This window comes from Bacillus rossius, chromosome 18, assembly GCF_032445375.1.
Source record: "Bacillus rossius redtenbacheri isolate Brsri chromosome 18, Brsri_v3, whole genome shotgun sequence".
Taxonomy (NCBI): domain Eukaryota; kingdom Metazoa; phylum Arthropoda; class Insecta; order Phasmatodea; family Bacillidae; genus Bacillus; species Bacillus rossius.
The window spans coordinates 13,271,751-13,289,129 of NC_086345.1; the positions used below are offsets into that span (position 1 = coordinate 13,271,751).

At 39.0% G+C, this 17,379-nt stretch overlaps 1 protein-coding gene across 4 annotated transcripts in view; it reads right to left on the minus strand.

The window, feature by feature from the left end:
• Positions 1-17,379, minus strand: part of LOC134541205 (mitochondrial adenyl nucleotide antiporter SLC25A23) — a 154,305-nt gene that overhangs the window by 25,873 nt on the left and 111,053 nt on the right. The window contains exon 1 of one of the 4 annotated variants that reach the window (XM_063384455.1): positions 14,236-14,441. The exons of the other annotated variants lie outside the window; for them this stretch is intronic. Within the exon in view, the coding sequence (XP_063240525.1) occupies positions 14,236-14,319 (84 nt within the window). The 5' untranslated portion in view covers positions 14,320-14,441. Of the gene's footprint in view, positions 1-14,235; positions 14,442-17,379 lie in introns of those variants that run through there. 4 annotated transcript variants of the gene reach the window in all.

A 17,379-nucleotide genomic window follows, 5' to 3' on the forward strand; every position in this document is an offset into this window, starting at 1 on the left:
TTAAAATATATTTTAAAAATGACTGCATTTATATTCACATATTTATTAACAGAAATTACTATATAAAATAAAATACAAATTTTAATTCACTGTAAAAAAATCCGTCTAATAAAGTCCTATTCAAAACGTTGGGGGAGTACGTAATTATTTCATGTTTAAATAAAAAAAATACTTCTTTAAAAATAAACTTTATAAAAAAAATCTTACAAACCAAGATTATGTTCGCCCACTGAGGCGCACGCAAAACGGTAACGGAGATTCTAGCCCACCACAAAGTCACGTTTATCCAAACCAACACCAACTACAATCAGATCAGCTGTAGTACTCACAATTTCTCTCGTCGCTGCAGCAGAAACACCCGTAGCTAATCTCAAAGAAGGCATTTAAATTTCTTCGCGCCTTTGGATGAACATGCCCTGGCCTGTACCCGGAATCCGCACAAACGTGCTCGAGGCTCATCGAGTGGAATTCAAAGTCTCGTGGAAAGTTCTGCACCGCACCCGGGCAAGACCTGTTCACTACAACAGTCGCGGGCCCATTTGACTGCCGGCGCGCGCGAGACGCTACAACGAGGTCTCTGCACACACACTGCCCAACGTCTTTATTACAGGGCAGCCAACTGACACTTCCTACTGCCAACTGTCACGTAAACTCTCTACACGAAGGAAAACTGATTCCGCACTCCCGCGCAACTCCCCAGCGATACAATAGAATTAAAAGAAATTATTAAAAAGTCTAAGATAAATAACTTTTAATTTAAAAACTAAACAATTAAATATTTTAAAAAGATATCAGAAATAAGTAAACGAAGATAAATTTGTTATTTTTATTTATATATATATAAAAAGGTTTCAAAGGAAAAAATGTATTTTGGCCAGCGGCCTGGCTACACACCAAAAATAAGTTTTTATTGAGCTTCGATCTTTGGTGGTTTTCCCTACTAGCTTCACTTATGGTAAATTTTTATCAGTAAGAGTGAGCGGTAGTCAGCGCGTTTTACCTCAAAGTAAACTGAACTATTCAATTCATTCATGTTCCCGGCATGTCTTTTTTCCCTATCCGTGATAGGAGTTTCAGATACCCGTTCGCCACTAGAATTATCTTTTATCAGCATTGACTCCGAAAACTGCCGCTTTCACGTGCCGAACAAAATGGCGATGAAAAAAGGTAATCTTTTAGATTGATAAAAAAAATGTAATTGGGTATTACACATAATCAATTACTTCAAAAGCGTATCTACACACCTTTGAATCTTATGGCACAAAACATTTTCAAACAATATGTGTGTGGGTGTGTATGTGAGAGAAATAAGATTAAGCAATGAAACAAAAATGCATGTAGAAAATGCGCACTCAAAATGTAACGAAACTGTACAAATTTTCAGTAGCTATGACCTGCATGATTATTAAAACGGAAATTTCCATCCCAGACGTAAAAAGAGCTTCTTAGGTAAAACTATTACCCGCACAGTAAGTAAATCCTCGATACAACATGTCACGCCTTCCCCTTTAATCGATAGAAATTATAACTTATATAGTATAAGAAATTCACTTTCTAGATTTTAATCGTTTTATGCAAAAAAAACATTTATTTATTTTAATTTCAAAACTTACCTATTGTTAATGATTGGATGCTTTAAATAGTTTACCACATGAAGTAATTGGCGTTTACTATTGCGTTCTTTTTTTTTTTGAGACCGACTACAACTGTAATATTACTGTGAGTACCATAGAGGTAAGAAGGGAGTTGTGTATAATCTTTGCCAAGTTAATACCTGAAGTCCAAAGAGAAAATCCCGACCCCCCTTTTCTTATCAGCACAGCAACACAATATTTTTTTTTGTTATAATTAGGTTTAACGCTAATTTCTTTGCAGATGTGTGTGTTTAGCAATATTCACTACATGATCACATCATTACAATTTTTCCAAGAGAGTTCTATTGGAGCTACTAAGTAAAAAATATAGCATATTAGCCTTTACTGTACGAATGGTTCAGCTATCCAGTTGACTTCCAACTTCAGAATGCCTTTCAGACATTTTTTGAGGTTATGAGAGCCCGTCTGCGTGGTCCGTGTCCTTATCCGAATGTGAGTGACCCCACACTGTCTCACCGAAAACTGCCCTGTCCACAATTGCGATGTCCGATGTCCGGATGTACTGATTTCTAAAGTTGTCACCAGAGCGCAGTAAATGTGCCAAACCAAATGTTTTTGTTTATTGTTTTGATGCTTTGTAGTTTGAGATTTAACTTATGAAAGTAATGTAAGTTATAAGTGACTAACACCACCTTCCATTTCCTTCAATAACAAAATCAAACACCACGTTTTCAAACGGGAACCGGAAATTCAAATATCGTGAGTGTTTTGTTCTTTTTCTGTGTCCGAAGTACACAGGTTGGGACAAAAAGTTCAAATTGACGAATGTCTTCGGACCAGGTAGGTTCGGACCTTCGCCCACTTGACGCATGACGTCAGAGGGTCACGTGGACCAATCAGCGACGAGTGTCCTTCGGACACAGTTCAGGGCATTGCTATTGTAGACGGGCCATGATTCCATCCCTCCGTCGTAAGTAAAGCTCGGATGGAAATTTTTTTTTCGTGCCATACGAACCACCGTCGAGTCCAGCTTACTAGAGCTGTAGCAAACCGTATGTATTCGTTACTGAGTAACGGATGCGGCATCTAGTAACGAGTAACGAAACGTTACACACGAATGCATTTCGTTACTCGCATCTTTCGTATGTTTTACGCATGCGCGCGCTTATTCGTTACAAAGAACGATGTTTGTTTATTAATAAAAGTATAATTTGGAAATTCGTCGTCCAAGTTTTTTACTGTTTATTAAAGGTATTGTGTGTGTAGACAAAGTTTTAGATTCGAACAGAAACAACGTAAGAAAGTATTTTTTACAAATTATAAATATGTATGTTTTTGTTTTTTACTATCGCGTATTTTCACGTTTTATGTTCTTATGTTAAAAGATATATTATAATAAAGCCGCTCTAATGAGATTTAATTGTTTCTTGGTTAACAAAAGCTGTTAATTATCAAATATTTTTAATTGTTTATATTCTATTTATTTTTATTTACGCGACGTCATACTGTACGCGTACGCAATACGACTCGATTCGTTGCATGTTATGCGGTATCAGAAGTAACGAGTAACGATACGATAGTAACGAGCACTGATTGTTATAGTAACGAATACATACGGGTACACATTTTTTCGTTACTTTTACACCTCTACAGCTTACGGATGAGAGACGCGCCACACACCAAACACAACTCCTTGTTACCATCTCTCCCGGCGCTGGAGTTGAGCTGAGTGTTTGCGACAGCGGGACCGAAAACGACAGCCGACCAACACGTCGCCCTTGGAGAGACGCTTCCGTGCGTCCTTGAACGGCCAGCGAGTGAGGCGGGCAACAAAGGCCCAGGAGCGCCCGCCGACATACCGCGCGGTTTATCTGGGCGATAAGCAGTCGAGAGCCAGACAGCTCCCAGCCCGAGCTGATACGACCAGTCTTGCGGTCGATGCTGGCTGTCGCTGAACGCACCGTTTCAATCCCAGGACACGGGAAGAAACTTTGGATATGGCAATCGTTGCACTTGCAAATTTTAGTTAAAAAAATTGGTTGTCTGTAAAGTCGGTTTACGGACGATCGTTTAACGTGACGTCACAACAAAACATTTTAATAATAAAAGAATAAATACTTGAAATTGTACTAGTGATCAGATTTTTAAAATGCAAGAATAATTAACCTTTGCCGAAATTCTTGTTGTAATAAGAAATGAAAACCACACTAACTTTTCACTTCACTTTATAAACAGTCGACGAAACAGTTCACGTGCAGATGACTTGTAATTAGTTTTAAAAACTGGCATTTAGCTATAAAGTTTGAATATAATTATGAATAAGTTTTCATATAAATAAACTGTAATCAAATATCTATCATGAATTATGACTCACCATAATTTTTTAGTCCATTGTAACAACATATTATTACTGCACTCGCCGACAGCGTAACGGAACAATGAGCGTAACGGGACACTCGTGCGTGCAGCCGGTGTTCATAGATTTTTCAGACGTTGTCACGTCAAAAATGGCAGAGAAAACAAACGAGTATGAACAAATGTGTCTGCCACGAACGCTCAGCTGGTGGACTGGCAGTTTGGACTGGCAGTTTGGACTGGCAGTTTGGACTGGCGAGACGCTGTTCCAATACACGGGGCAGTTCGGACCGAGGACTCGCGCGAGTCCAAAATTCGATCTTATAAAAACAGGCATCGGTTGAATCTACGACAGCACGGAATAGTTTACAGTTGAGTTAGCCCAGTGGCATAATTTTTTTCGGGGTTGATGTTTTTTGATGTGTAACATCTTGGTTCTCGGAATACGGCATTTGGAACAAGTAATTAGTTATTAATGAAACGGAAGTCGCGTGAAATGTGTTACAAAAGGTATTTTGTTATCTGTGGCGGATGGCGCGAATCCAAAGTTCACAAAGCCAAAGGGGAACTTTAAAGTATTAACCGTTTAGCGAATTTAAACAAGTTTAATCAAAAATCCCTTGTCGAAAATCAGGTCCAAAGCCGGGGTTAAATAATTTTTTTTCAAGCCTTTCTTTTTTTAGCTTTTATCGGAGCCGTTCCATCATATAGTTTAAATTTTCTGTCTGCTAATGGAATGATACAACAGTCGAAGTTGCTGCTCCGGCATCAACACAGGCTACGGGTGATTCGGGTCCAGGAATGTAGTTGAAAACACAATCAGTGTATATTTATCACGGTCGGCATTATTTTGAAGAATTCTACGTTAAATTTCGTGACCCGAGTTTCGTATTGTTCGCAACACGAAAAAACAAACCGATCGTTACCGAAAATATATGTCGCATCATTCGCTCATCGCCGCTACCCCCCCCCCCCTTACCCACGAACATTTATTATTTCACGCCACTCTATGATTCGCCCCAACGAGAAAATGGCTTCATTTGAGGTTAAATATTTTTCGGCTTTCGACAACAGGTAGAACCATTTTCCAGGGTCCTCAAGCAAATGTTTCGACAGTTACGGTCGGTAAAGCGCTGTAGGTCGACTGGAAAAATACCGAACCTAGTTAATCGAGACACTATTGTCGAGGTTCTCTAAATTATTCATGCAACGGGGAATCTTGATTTAATGCATTTCGCAGTTTTGTACTGTCATGGAAAAATTCCGAAAATCAAAAAATAAATAAAAATATGAACATAAAAATTCACAGAAAACAAGACCGACGGTTCCGTTTGTCCGACATCAGCTGATTCCGAATTTTTATATTTTTTTATTTTCGGAATTTTTCCATGACAAACAGCGCAAAACTGCAATGGTGTATGTCCTAAAAGTTGCATTAAAACTACTATCGAGGTTTCGCGGACATCAGGATCAACCCCACACAGGTTTTTTAACGCGACGTCTAATAAATCGATGAACGCCGGCTGCACGCACGAAAAAGTGTCCCGTTACGCTCATTGTACACTTGCGCCTCATCTATCTCTCTTCCACTCGATTGGAACAACCATCGATTTCACTTTTTCGATGCACATTAAACTTGAAACACTCCCATTAGTTTCCTACTTTTCCTATCATCGTCCTAGCCTTAACAGAATAACACAGATTGGAAGAAGTTAAATAGCAAACATGTATAAAAATAATAGTTAAAATAATCTCTTCATTAAAGTAATAAACATATTTGAATTGAGTGCAAATAAAAGTAAATTTATCAATTAAATTTTAAATTTCATTTCACTCCTTTGTATCCATACAAAATAGCGATAATTCAATAAAAATTATTAAATTTTATTCATAAAAGTATGCAATCATTTCATCAATGTTTTGTTATGACGTTGTCACGTTAAACTATCGTCCGTAAACAGACTTTACAGACAACCAATTTTTTTTTTTTAAATTTGTGTATCGTCGGGCTGCTTAATCAATTCGTGATACACACGTTAGCGGTGACAAAAAATGTTACAATCATCCCTGCTGGGGAACTCACCCGGTGAAGCGCTAGAAGGGCGCTTTCCAGGCCAGCGCGTACTGCGACGAGATAATTGCCGGCGCTATAATCAAGAGAAGACCGACATGAATCACCGTGTACGTCACTCCGTCTCTTCCTGTCTTGCTTTTATCGTTCCGCGACACAGCAAGTGCTGCCCTCTAGAGCTTACACGGTCGTTAGCTACTTGTGCTTGTCTGGTTGTGTTATCACATCACCCCTTTCCCCCTCCCTTAACGTAAGTACCACGAATTTTTTGTAACATCACGTAAACGTATGTAAACAAGAGGAAATGCTTTAGTCATCATCGACTTCGACCTCTTTTTAACACTGAAATTTGCTCTAGAATGATTATAGCGTGTACAGATGATAACATACATATCTGTACTTCGGAAGCCTAAAACACTATCCCTAACAACCAAATTTTTCATGCGAGTAGTTTAAAAATTTTTAAATAGTGCTTCACCTACGTACTAAACTATTTTTAAAAAATCTGCAATTTTGACATATTGTAGATCTTAGCGTTTCATGCCAATAAAAATAACGTCAAATGGCGGTCAAGTTTGTGGATAGTGAACATTTTAACTTTTACCTATCGAAACTTGTGCTTTGCGATTTAATACCTAGTATCATCAACGCCTCACATGAGTTACGAACAGCACGTAAGGAAAAGTTAGTTGGTTTAAATGACAAACTCGTGTTTTCAAAACAATTTTTGACAACTCCATCTTCAAAGCACTATAGAGACACGCATTACGCCTTTATATATTTATACATATATATATTTTTTTTACACGATTTCTTTTTTTCCAAAATTACTAACTTAAACAACGAGAGGCCGCATGCCAGTTCAGAGCCCTGCGCTTTGGCGCGATTCGGCGCTTAAAGCACCGGCGAGAGTCGCACTTATCATCCAGCCCCGGCGGGAGCAGCCTAAATTATAGCGGATGGAAACGTGGCGGACGTTGAGGCGAGTCAATGAGTTTTCTCGGGGGACTCCCGTTTCCCACCATACATCATCAATTCCACCAATGCTCTACTGGTATATCATCACCTTCCACAATATTTAATAACCTCAATCTCTATGAGATGTTAAGCCCTTGTTCTACATCGCCGACTTTGCTTTGCCTAGTCGAAACGGACCCACATATTGAAATGCACGTAAAAATTAAATAATTTTTGAGTCTTTCAGTGGTCGCCAGAGCACTTCTAAACCTCGGTAACGAGCAAATTCATGTGTTCTCATGTTGCTAATATACTTACTTATAATACGAAACCTGGAAGCGAAATTAATTGTAAAATTCTTAAAATAAATAAATACTGAGCGTGATAAATATACGAAAATTGTGTTTTTCAACTAGATTTCTTGACGCGATTCTTCACACGTAGTTTCCGCAACCGCCACTAGAGATCGCTGCCGTCGACTATTGAATTATTCGATTACCAGAGCGGCTACAATAAAAGCGAAAAAGACTAACCCCTGCTTCGGACCTGGTTTTCTACAAGGAATTTTTTTAAATTAAAATTATGCCCAGCTTGAAGTTCAATAAACGGTTAATACTTTAAACTTTCCCTTTGGCTTTGTGAACTTTGGTTTGCGCCATCACTGTTTCCTGGCGGGAATGTTTTTTTTTTGACGTGAGAACGTCTAATAAATCGATGAACACCGGCTGCACGCACGAAAAAGTGTCCCGTTACGCTGTGTCCGTTACGCTCATTGCACGCTTGCGCCGCATCTATCTCTTCCACTCGATTGGCCTATGTGTCCGAGGAGAAGAAAGACAGCGGCAGCACACAACTCACATCTACACGTGAACTGTTTCGTCGACTGGTTATAAAGTGAAGTGAAAAGTTAATGTGGTTTTCATTGCTTATTACAACAACCATTTCGGCAATAAAGGTTAATTATTCTTGCATTTTAAAAATCTGAATACTCGTATAATTTCAAGCATTTATTCTTTTATTATTAAAATAATGATTCAATTTTATACATAAAAGTATGCAATCATTTCATAAATGTTCTGTTATGACGTTGTCACGTTAAACTATCGTCCGTAAACCGACTTTACAGACAACCAATTTTTTAGAATTTCGGGGGGGGGGGGGGAAGGGGAAGAGGGAGGAGTATATTCCCCACCCCCCTATCAGCGCATACTCTGGCTAAAAGGAACACGAGTATGTTTCGTCCCTCTGAATAAAACACGGAACAGTTTCTGGTCAGAGGTCGCACCTCTACTTGTTAGCTTGTGATGGAATTTCTGGTGGAAGTCTTATCACACGTGAGATCGCGGGCAGTGACAGGAACCCCTGTGGTCCAGAGCTCCAAACACACAAGACCCTTGTCGTCACGGCAACCGGGCTTACATCACGCTTGCATGACCTCTGACCTGTCTGTCGCTGCCCGAGTCCATCTCACCAGCAACAGGCAGAGAGCGGTAGCTACCGCAGACGAGGCGGTTTTATTTTCCCGGGGAACACTCATGCCTGGTTTACAAACTACGCAATAACGCAAGATGCAGAACGACCAGGCAACAGTATACCTACCGGTTTACGAACCACGCAAGGCGCAATAACGCAGCGCAAGTACTGTTCGTGTTAAAACGATTAACTTTCTAGCATTTTGGCTTGCGTTTTCGGCGGCCAATTTCTGAAGAGAAGTCCACAAACTTTTGAGGACTCAGACGTTATGCACTTAAAAAAAAGAAGTAAAATCCTTAGAAACTAAGTTACCAACGATATCACTTTTAGAAGTGTAAGGCAAAGCTTCGTGCCATATCAAATGGTAGAAAGCTCTGCAGTTCTACAAGCGAGATCGTTGACAAATGAGTTTACAAGGAATTTCCTCGTAAAATTAAACTTATAATTTATTTTAGTGTGTGCATACAAGCCCACTAAGTAGTTTTTGTTGTATACATCATGTTTACACTTGTGAAAACTTTCACACAGTTAAAGAAAATAACACTTTCAAATCAAATTATTGACAATTTCGTTTTGTTTTCGTTATAAATAAGACTTATCTAAAAGAAGCTCGGAATATAAATTTGTTTTTCTACTGTTTTACATTTTCAAGGTATAGGGTTAGTGACGTCTTAGGAATAGCGTGCTTTATAAACGACTGATTTTCTAGCGTTGGTAGCAGCATGTCGCGCCGTGGCGTCCTTTGCGTGGTTTACAAACGCAGCCTTACACATCGCGCAGCAAGTTCGCCATGTGCTTAGGTTGTGCCTATCATTCCCGACTCGCTGCTACACACAGTATCGAACTGAACAATGTTATCACAACATTGTCAAGGACGCGATGCGGCAGCAAAACATCACGTTATCGTGAACAAATTGTGAACACGTAGTTTTCACCCTAGAGACAATAAAAAACAGATTATATATATATATATATATGTGTGTGTGTGTGTGTGTGTGTGTGTGTTTAACCATTTTATATGCGCCACACACACACACACACAAACCATCATTTTTTTACGTTTTATTTAATAGAGATGTTTGACAGCAATATATTCAGTTTAAATTTAACGTTCATTCGAAAAAAAAATCACAATGCGACAACACGTTCCAAAATTTTCACAGATAAGTTTACTAAACAAGCATTTAAAAAAAATATATCTCGTCGTCCCGCCAGGGACGTAACAAGTGAAAAGGGGGGGGGGGGGGGGCCCTCCCGGGAGGTTCCTTCCCTGTTCCCGGAAAAAAGAATTAGCTAAACCCGAAGAAAATACAGAAGATTAGCTTATGTTACAGATATAGTGTTTGTAAAGGATTGTTATCCATACTGGGCTTCTGTTAGTATCTTTCTTCCCTTCTTTTACTCAACTTTTCTCGATCTCAGATTTCAAAGACGGCAGTATTTTGTTCCCACGTACTCAATTTTTAATAACTATCAGTTCGCGCACTTGTACGGGCAAGTTTCCTCAATCAGTCGCATTCACAAAGAGGGGGTGGAGGGGAGGGAGAAACTTTAATCGCCGATTCTGAGACCTAGATCTTTGAAGCAGTTTTGCACCCGTCCGCTAGTTGGTAGCTTTTACAATACATTGTTAACACAGCTACACTGATTGTGAGAAGTAATGCATAAGCTATTATCAGGCAGACACTACACACCAGTAGCCATATATTTTGTGGCGTGGCAAACCAGAAATGATTGCATCTCCTAATGATTTATACTTAACATGACCTATTTATTACAAAAAAAAAAAAACAGCATCAAGTGTTTTCGCGAACACTTTTAATAAGTAATTGGTCGTCAAGTGAATAAATTAACATTACTAACATAGAAGTTTGTACTAGAACCTCTAGTAATGGGCCCACCCAACAGATAGTCACGTTTCGCGCGTAACATGGTTTCAGTTTCCGGAAAGCCTTTTCACAGACGAGAGAGCCAAACGCCCGATCGTGCATCTTCATGTTTTTTTTTTTCATTGTAAAAGGTTAGCTACATTATAAATACTTTAAAGCATTGTGGGCGGTTTATTTGGTTAGAATAGCTACATTAAAGATACTGTGAAATCATGTAAACGGTTTCCCAGCCCTGGATAGCTACATATTAAAAAGTTATTTGCTAAGCAACCATGAAATTATTTTACAGTATTTTTAATGTAGCTATACTTACCTAATGTAACCAACCATCCACAATGTTTGAAAGTATTTATAATGTTAGCTGAACTATCCTAATCGACCGCAAAATTTAATGCCACACCGGTTTATTCAATGAGATAGAACGAGGGGAAAAAGCGAGCATGAACTTCGGGTGTGGCTCTATCGTCTGTGAAATCAAGGCTTCCCCAATGACAGCCCGCGAGGTTGGCAACATGGCCGCGTATCAGGGCGCACAGCCCACGTTCCGTTACCGCACAACACGCGCACAGCGAGTCCCGTCAAATCGGGCACGGCAGGCGACATCATAGCTAAACGTCATTCTGACAGTTGTTTTTTTCTTACTAGCTACTGTAAATGGTGAACAAATTGAAATGACTGACCATATTAAATTTTTAGGGCTACAGATAGATAAAAATTTAAATTGGCATATACATATAAATGCCATATACAAAAAATTGTGTTCAATGTGCTATGTTATACATACTATCAAAAAAATCTGCTCTTTAGAAGTTGTAATGGCATTATACTTTGCAAATGTACAGTTTATATTAATATATGGAATTATTTTTTGGGGAAACGCATCACTGTTCAAAAAAGTGTTTAAAACTTAAAAAAAGATAGTTAGAACAATAAATGGTAAGACACAAAGGACTCACTGCAAACCATTGTTTAAACAATTAAATATTATGACTTTTCCTTGCCTGTACATTTTTCATACTATACTTTACACAATGCGTAACTCCACAGTAATATCAAATAGTAATATACACAGTTATCAAACTAGAAATAGATGTGATTTACATTTAATCGCACATAGAACATAACTATTTTCACAAGGACCCTACTACAGTAGTATCAAACTAATTAATAAATTACCAACTGAAATTAAGGAAATTGTCCATTTAAATAGGTTTAAACAAGAACTAAAGAAATATTTGGTAAAAAAATCATTTTATTCAGTTGAATACCTTAGGGTATAAGCATATTAATATGTTGGTTTTTGTAGTTCAGCAAGTATGGTGGTTAGGATGTATCAGCAACCTAAATAATATTGCCAAGACAAAGATTGTAGTATCCAGAGTGTGGTTATGTTTTGTATTTAAGATTTGTGTTTGTCTATATGTTTTACAATTTTTTGTTTGTATTTTGTATATTGACAACTCCCTTCTAGTATGTACTGGATAAAACAGGAGGCAACCAAATAAATAAATACCCTCTCCGCGGTTTTAAGTCTGTGGGACACAACACTTGAAAGAAAGACGGGAAATTGATTTTTAAAAGTCCCATCGATTGCACAATCAAGCCTACGCGTCAGCAAAACCGGGACGCCAATCCTCAGATTCATTTCGTGAAAAAGGCAAGACGTGACCGACGCATCAAACGATAGCGCGTTACAAACTCAAGGCAACGTCATCTACTGACTGAACTGTTTATTAGCGCCTCCAGTTCGCCAGCAGCCGCGAGCATCACTGAGCGGATGGGTTTCGCCAAGGAAGAGGACGGGAAGTCGCCAGGCCTTATAATGAACGTGTGGCGGACATAAAATAAATGAATAAAACTCACTGTTTGAGTGTTTTTGACCTACCGCATACGATTTTATAAATTTTTCACGCCCTTAGGAATTGAATTTCATAATTGCATGTAGTCTTATCACGCTAGTCAACCACACGACACGCCACGCCAGTCAACCACACGACACGCCACGCCAGTCAACCACACGACACGCCACGCCAGTCAACCACACGACACGCCACGCCAGTCAACCACACGACACGCCACGCCAGTCAACCACACGACACGCCAGTCAACCACACGACACGCCAGTCAACCACACGACACGCCAGTCAACCACACGACACGCCAGTCAACCACACGACACGCCAGTCAACCACACGACACGCCAGTCAACCACACAACACGCCAGTCAACCACACAACACGCCAGTCAACCACACAACACGCCAGTCAACCACACAACACGCCAGTCAACCACACAACACGCCAGTCAACCACACAACACACCCACACAACAAAGGGATTCTCACTCAGGTAAAAAACCACGTGATCACAATAATGCGATCCCATAGTCAGTTCGATATGGACAAGAATAAACGTCTCGCCCCGAGCTGCTGTTACACTTGATGCACGACGTGGAAGACTGTCTTACAAGCAATGTTACGTTCTTCCTCATTACTTTTATTAAATGGATATTTCTAAAATTTCAATACAACTCCTTTGCATTTGTTGTTCTGCCACAAATATTTTTAACAGATAATTCACTTAAGTGTAATTACATGGGTGTAAAATGGCGAGCAATTCTTCATAATTATTTACACTTATATATTACACCAAGATAATATCTTTTGAAAATATTTGTGACATATGCATAGGAAGTTTCGAGTAAACATTTTAGAAATATCACTTAAATATTAATAATGAAAAAACGAAAAAAAAAAAAAAAAAAAAATTGTACGAAGAAGTGAAACTTCTAGATTTTTAGGTAGACATAGAGATAAATTATTTTCATTTTCGATCAAACTATCCACATAAAAATTAAATGACAACTATAAACTCATTTACACAAATCATTAACTTTTCCACGGGAATAAATAGATTTTAGATTCTTTGAATAAAATAAAAGAATTATGGTAGAGTCAATCGCCAGCCGTTACGTAAACTGAGTAGTAGACAAACACAAGCAGCGTTAAAAAAAATTCCATAGCATCGCAGCTGTGTCATTTCTACCTCTCCCCTCCCGGCCGTAACAACTTACTAGCATATTATGGCATGCTACGCTACGTACTATCTCCCCCCCCCCCCTTCACCGCAAGACTTCCCATTCGACCGCTATATAGTACATGCGTTGGAGTGGCGTCGCCGCTGACGCACTCTCCTCCTCTACCGGTTCCCCCACCACGTACATGAAATAACGAAAAAATAATGGCTACCAAACCTGTGACAAAAAATTCCCCGACTTTTCCATACAAGTAATCCCTGATTGCTTATAGTATTTAGTCGCCAATAACTATCAAAAACAAATTTTAATTCAAAACGGCTATTCGAACGCATTTGCAAGAGGCAACTTCCGAAAATTAATTAAGTCTACGTGCAAAAAAACAATAGTAAAAGAAATGGGAGAGAAACAGTTTGCTGCGGGGGGTAATTGTTCCGTTTCATTATATCTTGATCCTGTGGAACATCATGATTGTTGTTTTATCTCAGTACGTGGAAATATGCGTGGAAATTCTTTTGAAATTCGTTTTCAACTTACAATCATAATTCATTGTTACAATCGCAAGTTTTTTTTCTGTTGGGTCCAAGTGCTTTCCACGCACGTAACACAGGATCATGGAAATCCCCTTTACTCGCACGCAGTAGCCTCAACTCACGTAGTTTCGGTTCCCTACCACGTTCGTGCAACTTCGGATTTCTCTCAAAATTTGAAATTAAAAAAATTGTTAGGTTAGGTTAGGTCACAACATGCTTGTTTTCATTGGAAACTTCTGATTTAGCAAGTGGCGTTAATACCAAAACGCAAAACTTCGGAAATTCTTGCAGGGAACCGAAACTACACGAGTTGTAGGCTTCCCACTCACCTTGGCCAGTAGCTGCTGGTACAGCAGCTGCAGCTTGTCGCACATCTCGCAGCCCGTGGACGAGCCCCGCTGCACGTGGTGCATGGTCGTTGGTGTCGTGGTTGAATGCCGCGCCGCCGCGCAAGGGACTGAGCTACGCTCCCCCGAAACGTCCTCACCGTCGCGCGATCGCGTCGACACTGACGTCACGCGGCTGGCGGCAGTTACGTTGCACCAGCAGCTGATCCGCGCGCGCATGCGCAGTAGCGAGTCTCCTCCCCCCCCCCATTCACCCTCTCCCCCTGCGACGAGCAACTTGCAGGAGCAGCGCGCAGCACGTAGTTCATCGGACGGCCGTCAGATGTCGCAGGAGTCGCCACCTCCCGTCCGAACTTCGCACGCGTTCCGCCACTGAGATATTTTTGCCCCGGCGCGGTCCGCACGGACCTTCATAAGGCGCCAGTGTTGCCAGACGTACCCGAATTCGGGTACGCATACCCGAATTACTGTGTCTGTACCTGGTACCCGAGAAGACTTGCTCGGGTACGCAAATGTACCCGAATTTTAGAAAACGAAAAAATCAATAGTAAAAAATTCTCAACTTTATTATTTTAATAAAATATTTCTGTTTTATAACAGTAACTTTATGAGTTAATATTAGTGAGATAACTCTAGTGTTAGGTTTGACCCAACATACTTGGAATATATTGGGGATTTACAGGTAAACGAATAGTAAATATGAAATATTTTCGTGTGTAGAACCACTTGCTTGAGTTACTTGTTTTTATGTAGTACTACTCCTGCGTTTTTAATTGTGCATGGTTTACATGAATGAAGTTATTCAATAAGTCTTTTTTTCAATTGAAATTGCCTGGTAAACGTATGTAACGTCCGAGTTATTTGGCTATTTATATTTATTTCACTTAATCGAATGACAAATGCAAATGTTTATGCAGACCTGCAACCACAAACATCAAACCAACTACATGTCACTGCTGAAGACGATTTCTCTTTTGGTGACTGAACGTCCCACAAATATTTCCTGAACTTTCTATAAATTGTTAAACACACGTGTCATATAAAAATTTGTGTAATTTTTTTTGCGAAAGTCTGTCGCACTTCTAAAACCACGATTTACGAGTGTAACACTTAGCAAGAAAAAAATATCAGTATATAGAAACAGTTATGTACATAATTACAATTTAACCCCAATAAAAAATTTGGTGTTTGAAGCGACGTCAACTACAAGAAAACACACGCGCTTTAAAAACCAAAATTTTATCCTGTTTATGCAACAAAATTACGGAGTGTAGACACACGGTCAAGAACTACACAGAGGTAAGGTAAGTGAGAGAGCAGTCTTAATACTACAAAAATGGACTGTACTATTCTCTCACAAAGCATTCAATCATTCGGAAAGCTTGATACATAGGTAAAGTATTCTCAAAAATAGTATCAACTTATATTACTAACCAATCTTAAAAAATTATAATATGCCCATTTGTTCACCAGTAATACTCATAAAAAGAAGCAGTATCATAGCCATGCGTTAAGAGGGTCTGGTATTGTTTAAAAAAAGAGGGGTAGTTGGGTGTGAAACACTCTGCACTGTACCAGGAAAAGTTATATATATAATGCTTTTGGAGATCTTATATTCATTTTGATTTACTTTTAATCATATAATATAATTTAGCTGTTAACTTAAAACTATAATATTAGCGAAGTTATTTGTTCCTGACCTCTAAATTATACTTTTTTTTTAATTTTAGACCTAATCTATCCCTTCCACCTCGTTCTGCCAAAACCACACATTTTAATATTCTTCACACGGGCCTTGAAACTATAAAAGTTTTTGCTATGAGATTGTGTCATATATGACATTTTTTTTTGTTTAATATGATAGCTATTTATGTTTTAATCCTTTTTTTTTTTTTGTGTACCGGAATGATACCCGAAATAAGAAATTCTCGTACCCGTAAGTACTCGAATTTTGAGGTAAGTGTACCCGAATTTTGTGTGCTACGCCTGGCAACACTGTAAGGCGCTCACAAAGCGCAGAACACTGTTGTCACATTTACACTTACCCGTGTTGCTAACACGTAAGGCCCGTTCCACAATGACACGGAAACGAAGACGGATTTCACGGAACAGAGCTTCTACAATAGCACGCAAACGGAGACGGACCCGTACGGACCTGCTCAGCAGTGCTGAAGTCTTCCGTTTACGTTACTCCGTTAGACCAATAGGAGCACGTTATTTATTCACTGCAGTTGTCAAGCTACAGTTGCGCGTTCATGTTAATTAAGATATTAGTTTTGACTAATGTTGGTTTCCGTATTTCTCGACTACTTTTTTTATGCGTGAACAACAAAACAAGATTTGTTTTGAAATTTGAATTGTGCACGTGGGTTTCATCATGACGAATTTTGATGAACTTTAAATTTTCATGGTTAAAGATATAGCTGCTATATATGAAAATACGGAGAAGGACTACTTTACCACCGCCACAACGCCAAAAAAAAAAAAAAAAAAATAACAAATCGACTTACTACATTACCAAGTCAACAACCATATATATCGATTAAACAGGTAGTTCACTTGATACTCGTAGTTTTCAGTTACGTCACGCTCGCTCTTTCTTATTGGCCAAGATTTCTTACGGGTCCGTGTACGAGAAAAATAAGGACGGAACGGAACAATACTCCGTTTTCGTCTGTTCCGTTTCCGTGTCATTGTGGAACAGGCCTAAGTTATATTTTGTGAACCATCGTTAAATCATAATAAGTTTTAATATACAGTTTTAATAATACTATTTCTCGATTTTTCTAACACCATAAAATAGTGTCTTCTGAATTGTTAGCAAAAAACGGTTGAAACCAATATGACGTCTTTCAATTACATCGCCTTAGAAATGTAAAATGGAAATCACATTATGTTCTTGATGAAATACACTAGGGAAAATGTATTTCCACAATTCTCATTCCAAATCTGACTTAAGAAAATACAATTTTTTTCCCCCCCGATGCATTAAACACATTTTCATTACAGTACAAAGTTTTGTCTGAAACTCCTGCACTCTATGGCGAGTGTGTGGCAACAGCGCACACTGAAACGAGGACAGAGCCAACAGCATAAATCGTGCACTGGGAAGAGAAAGTAAATGCT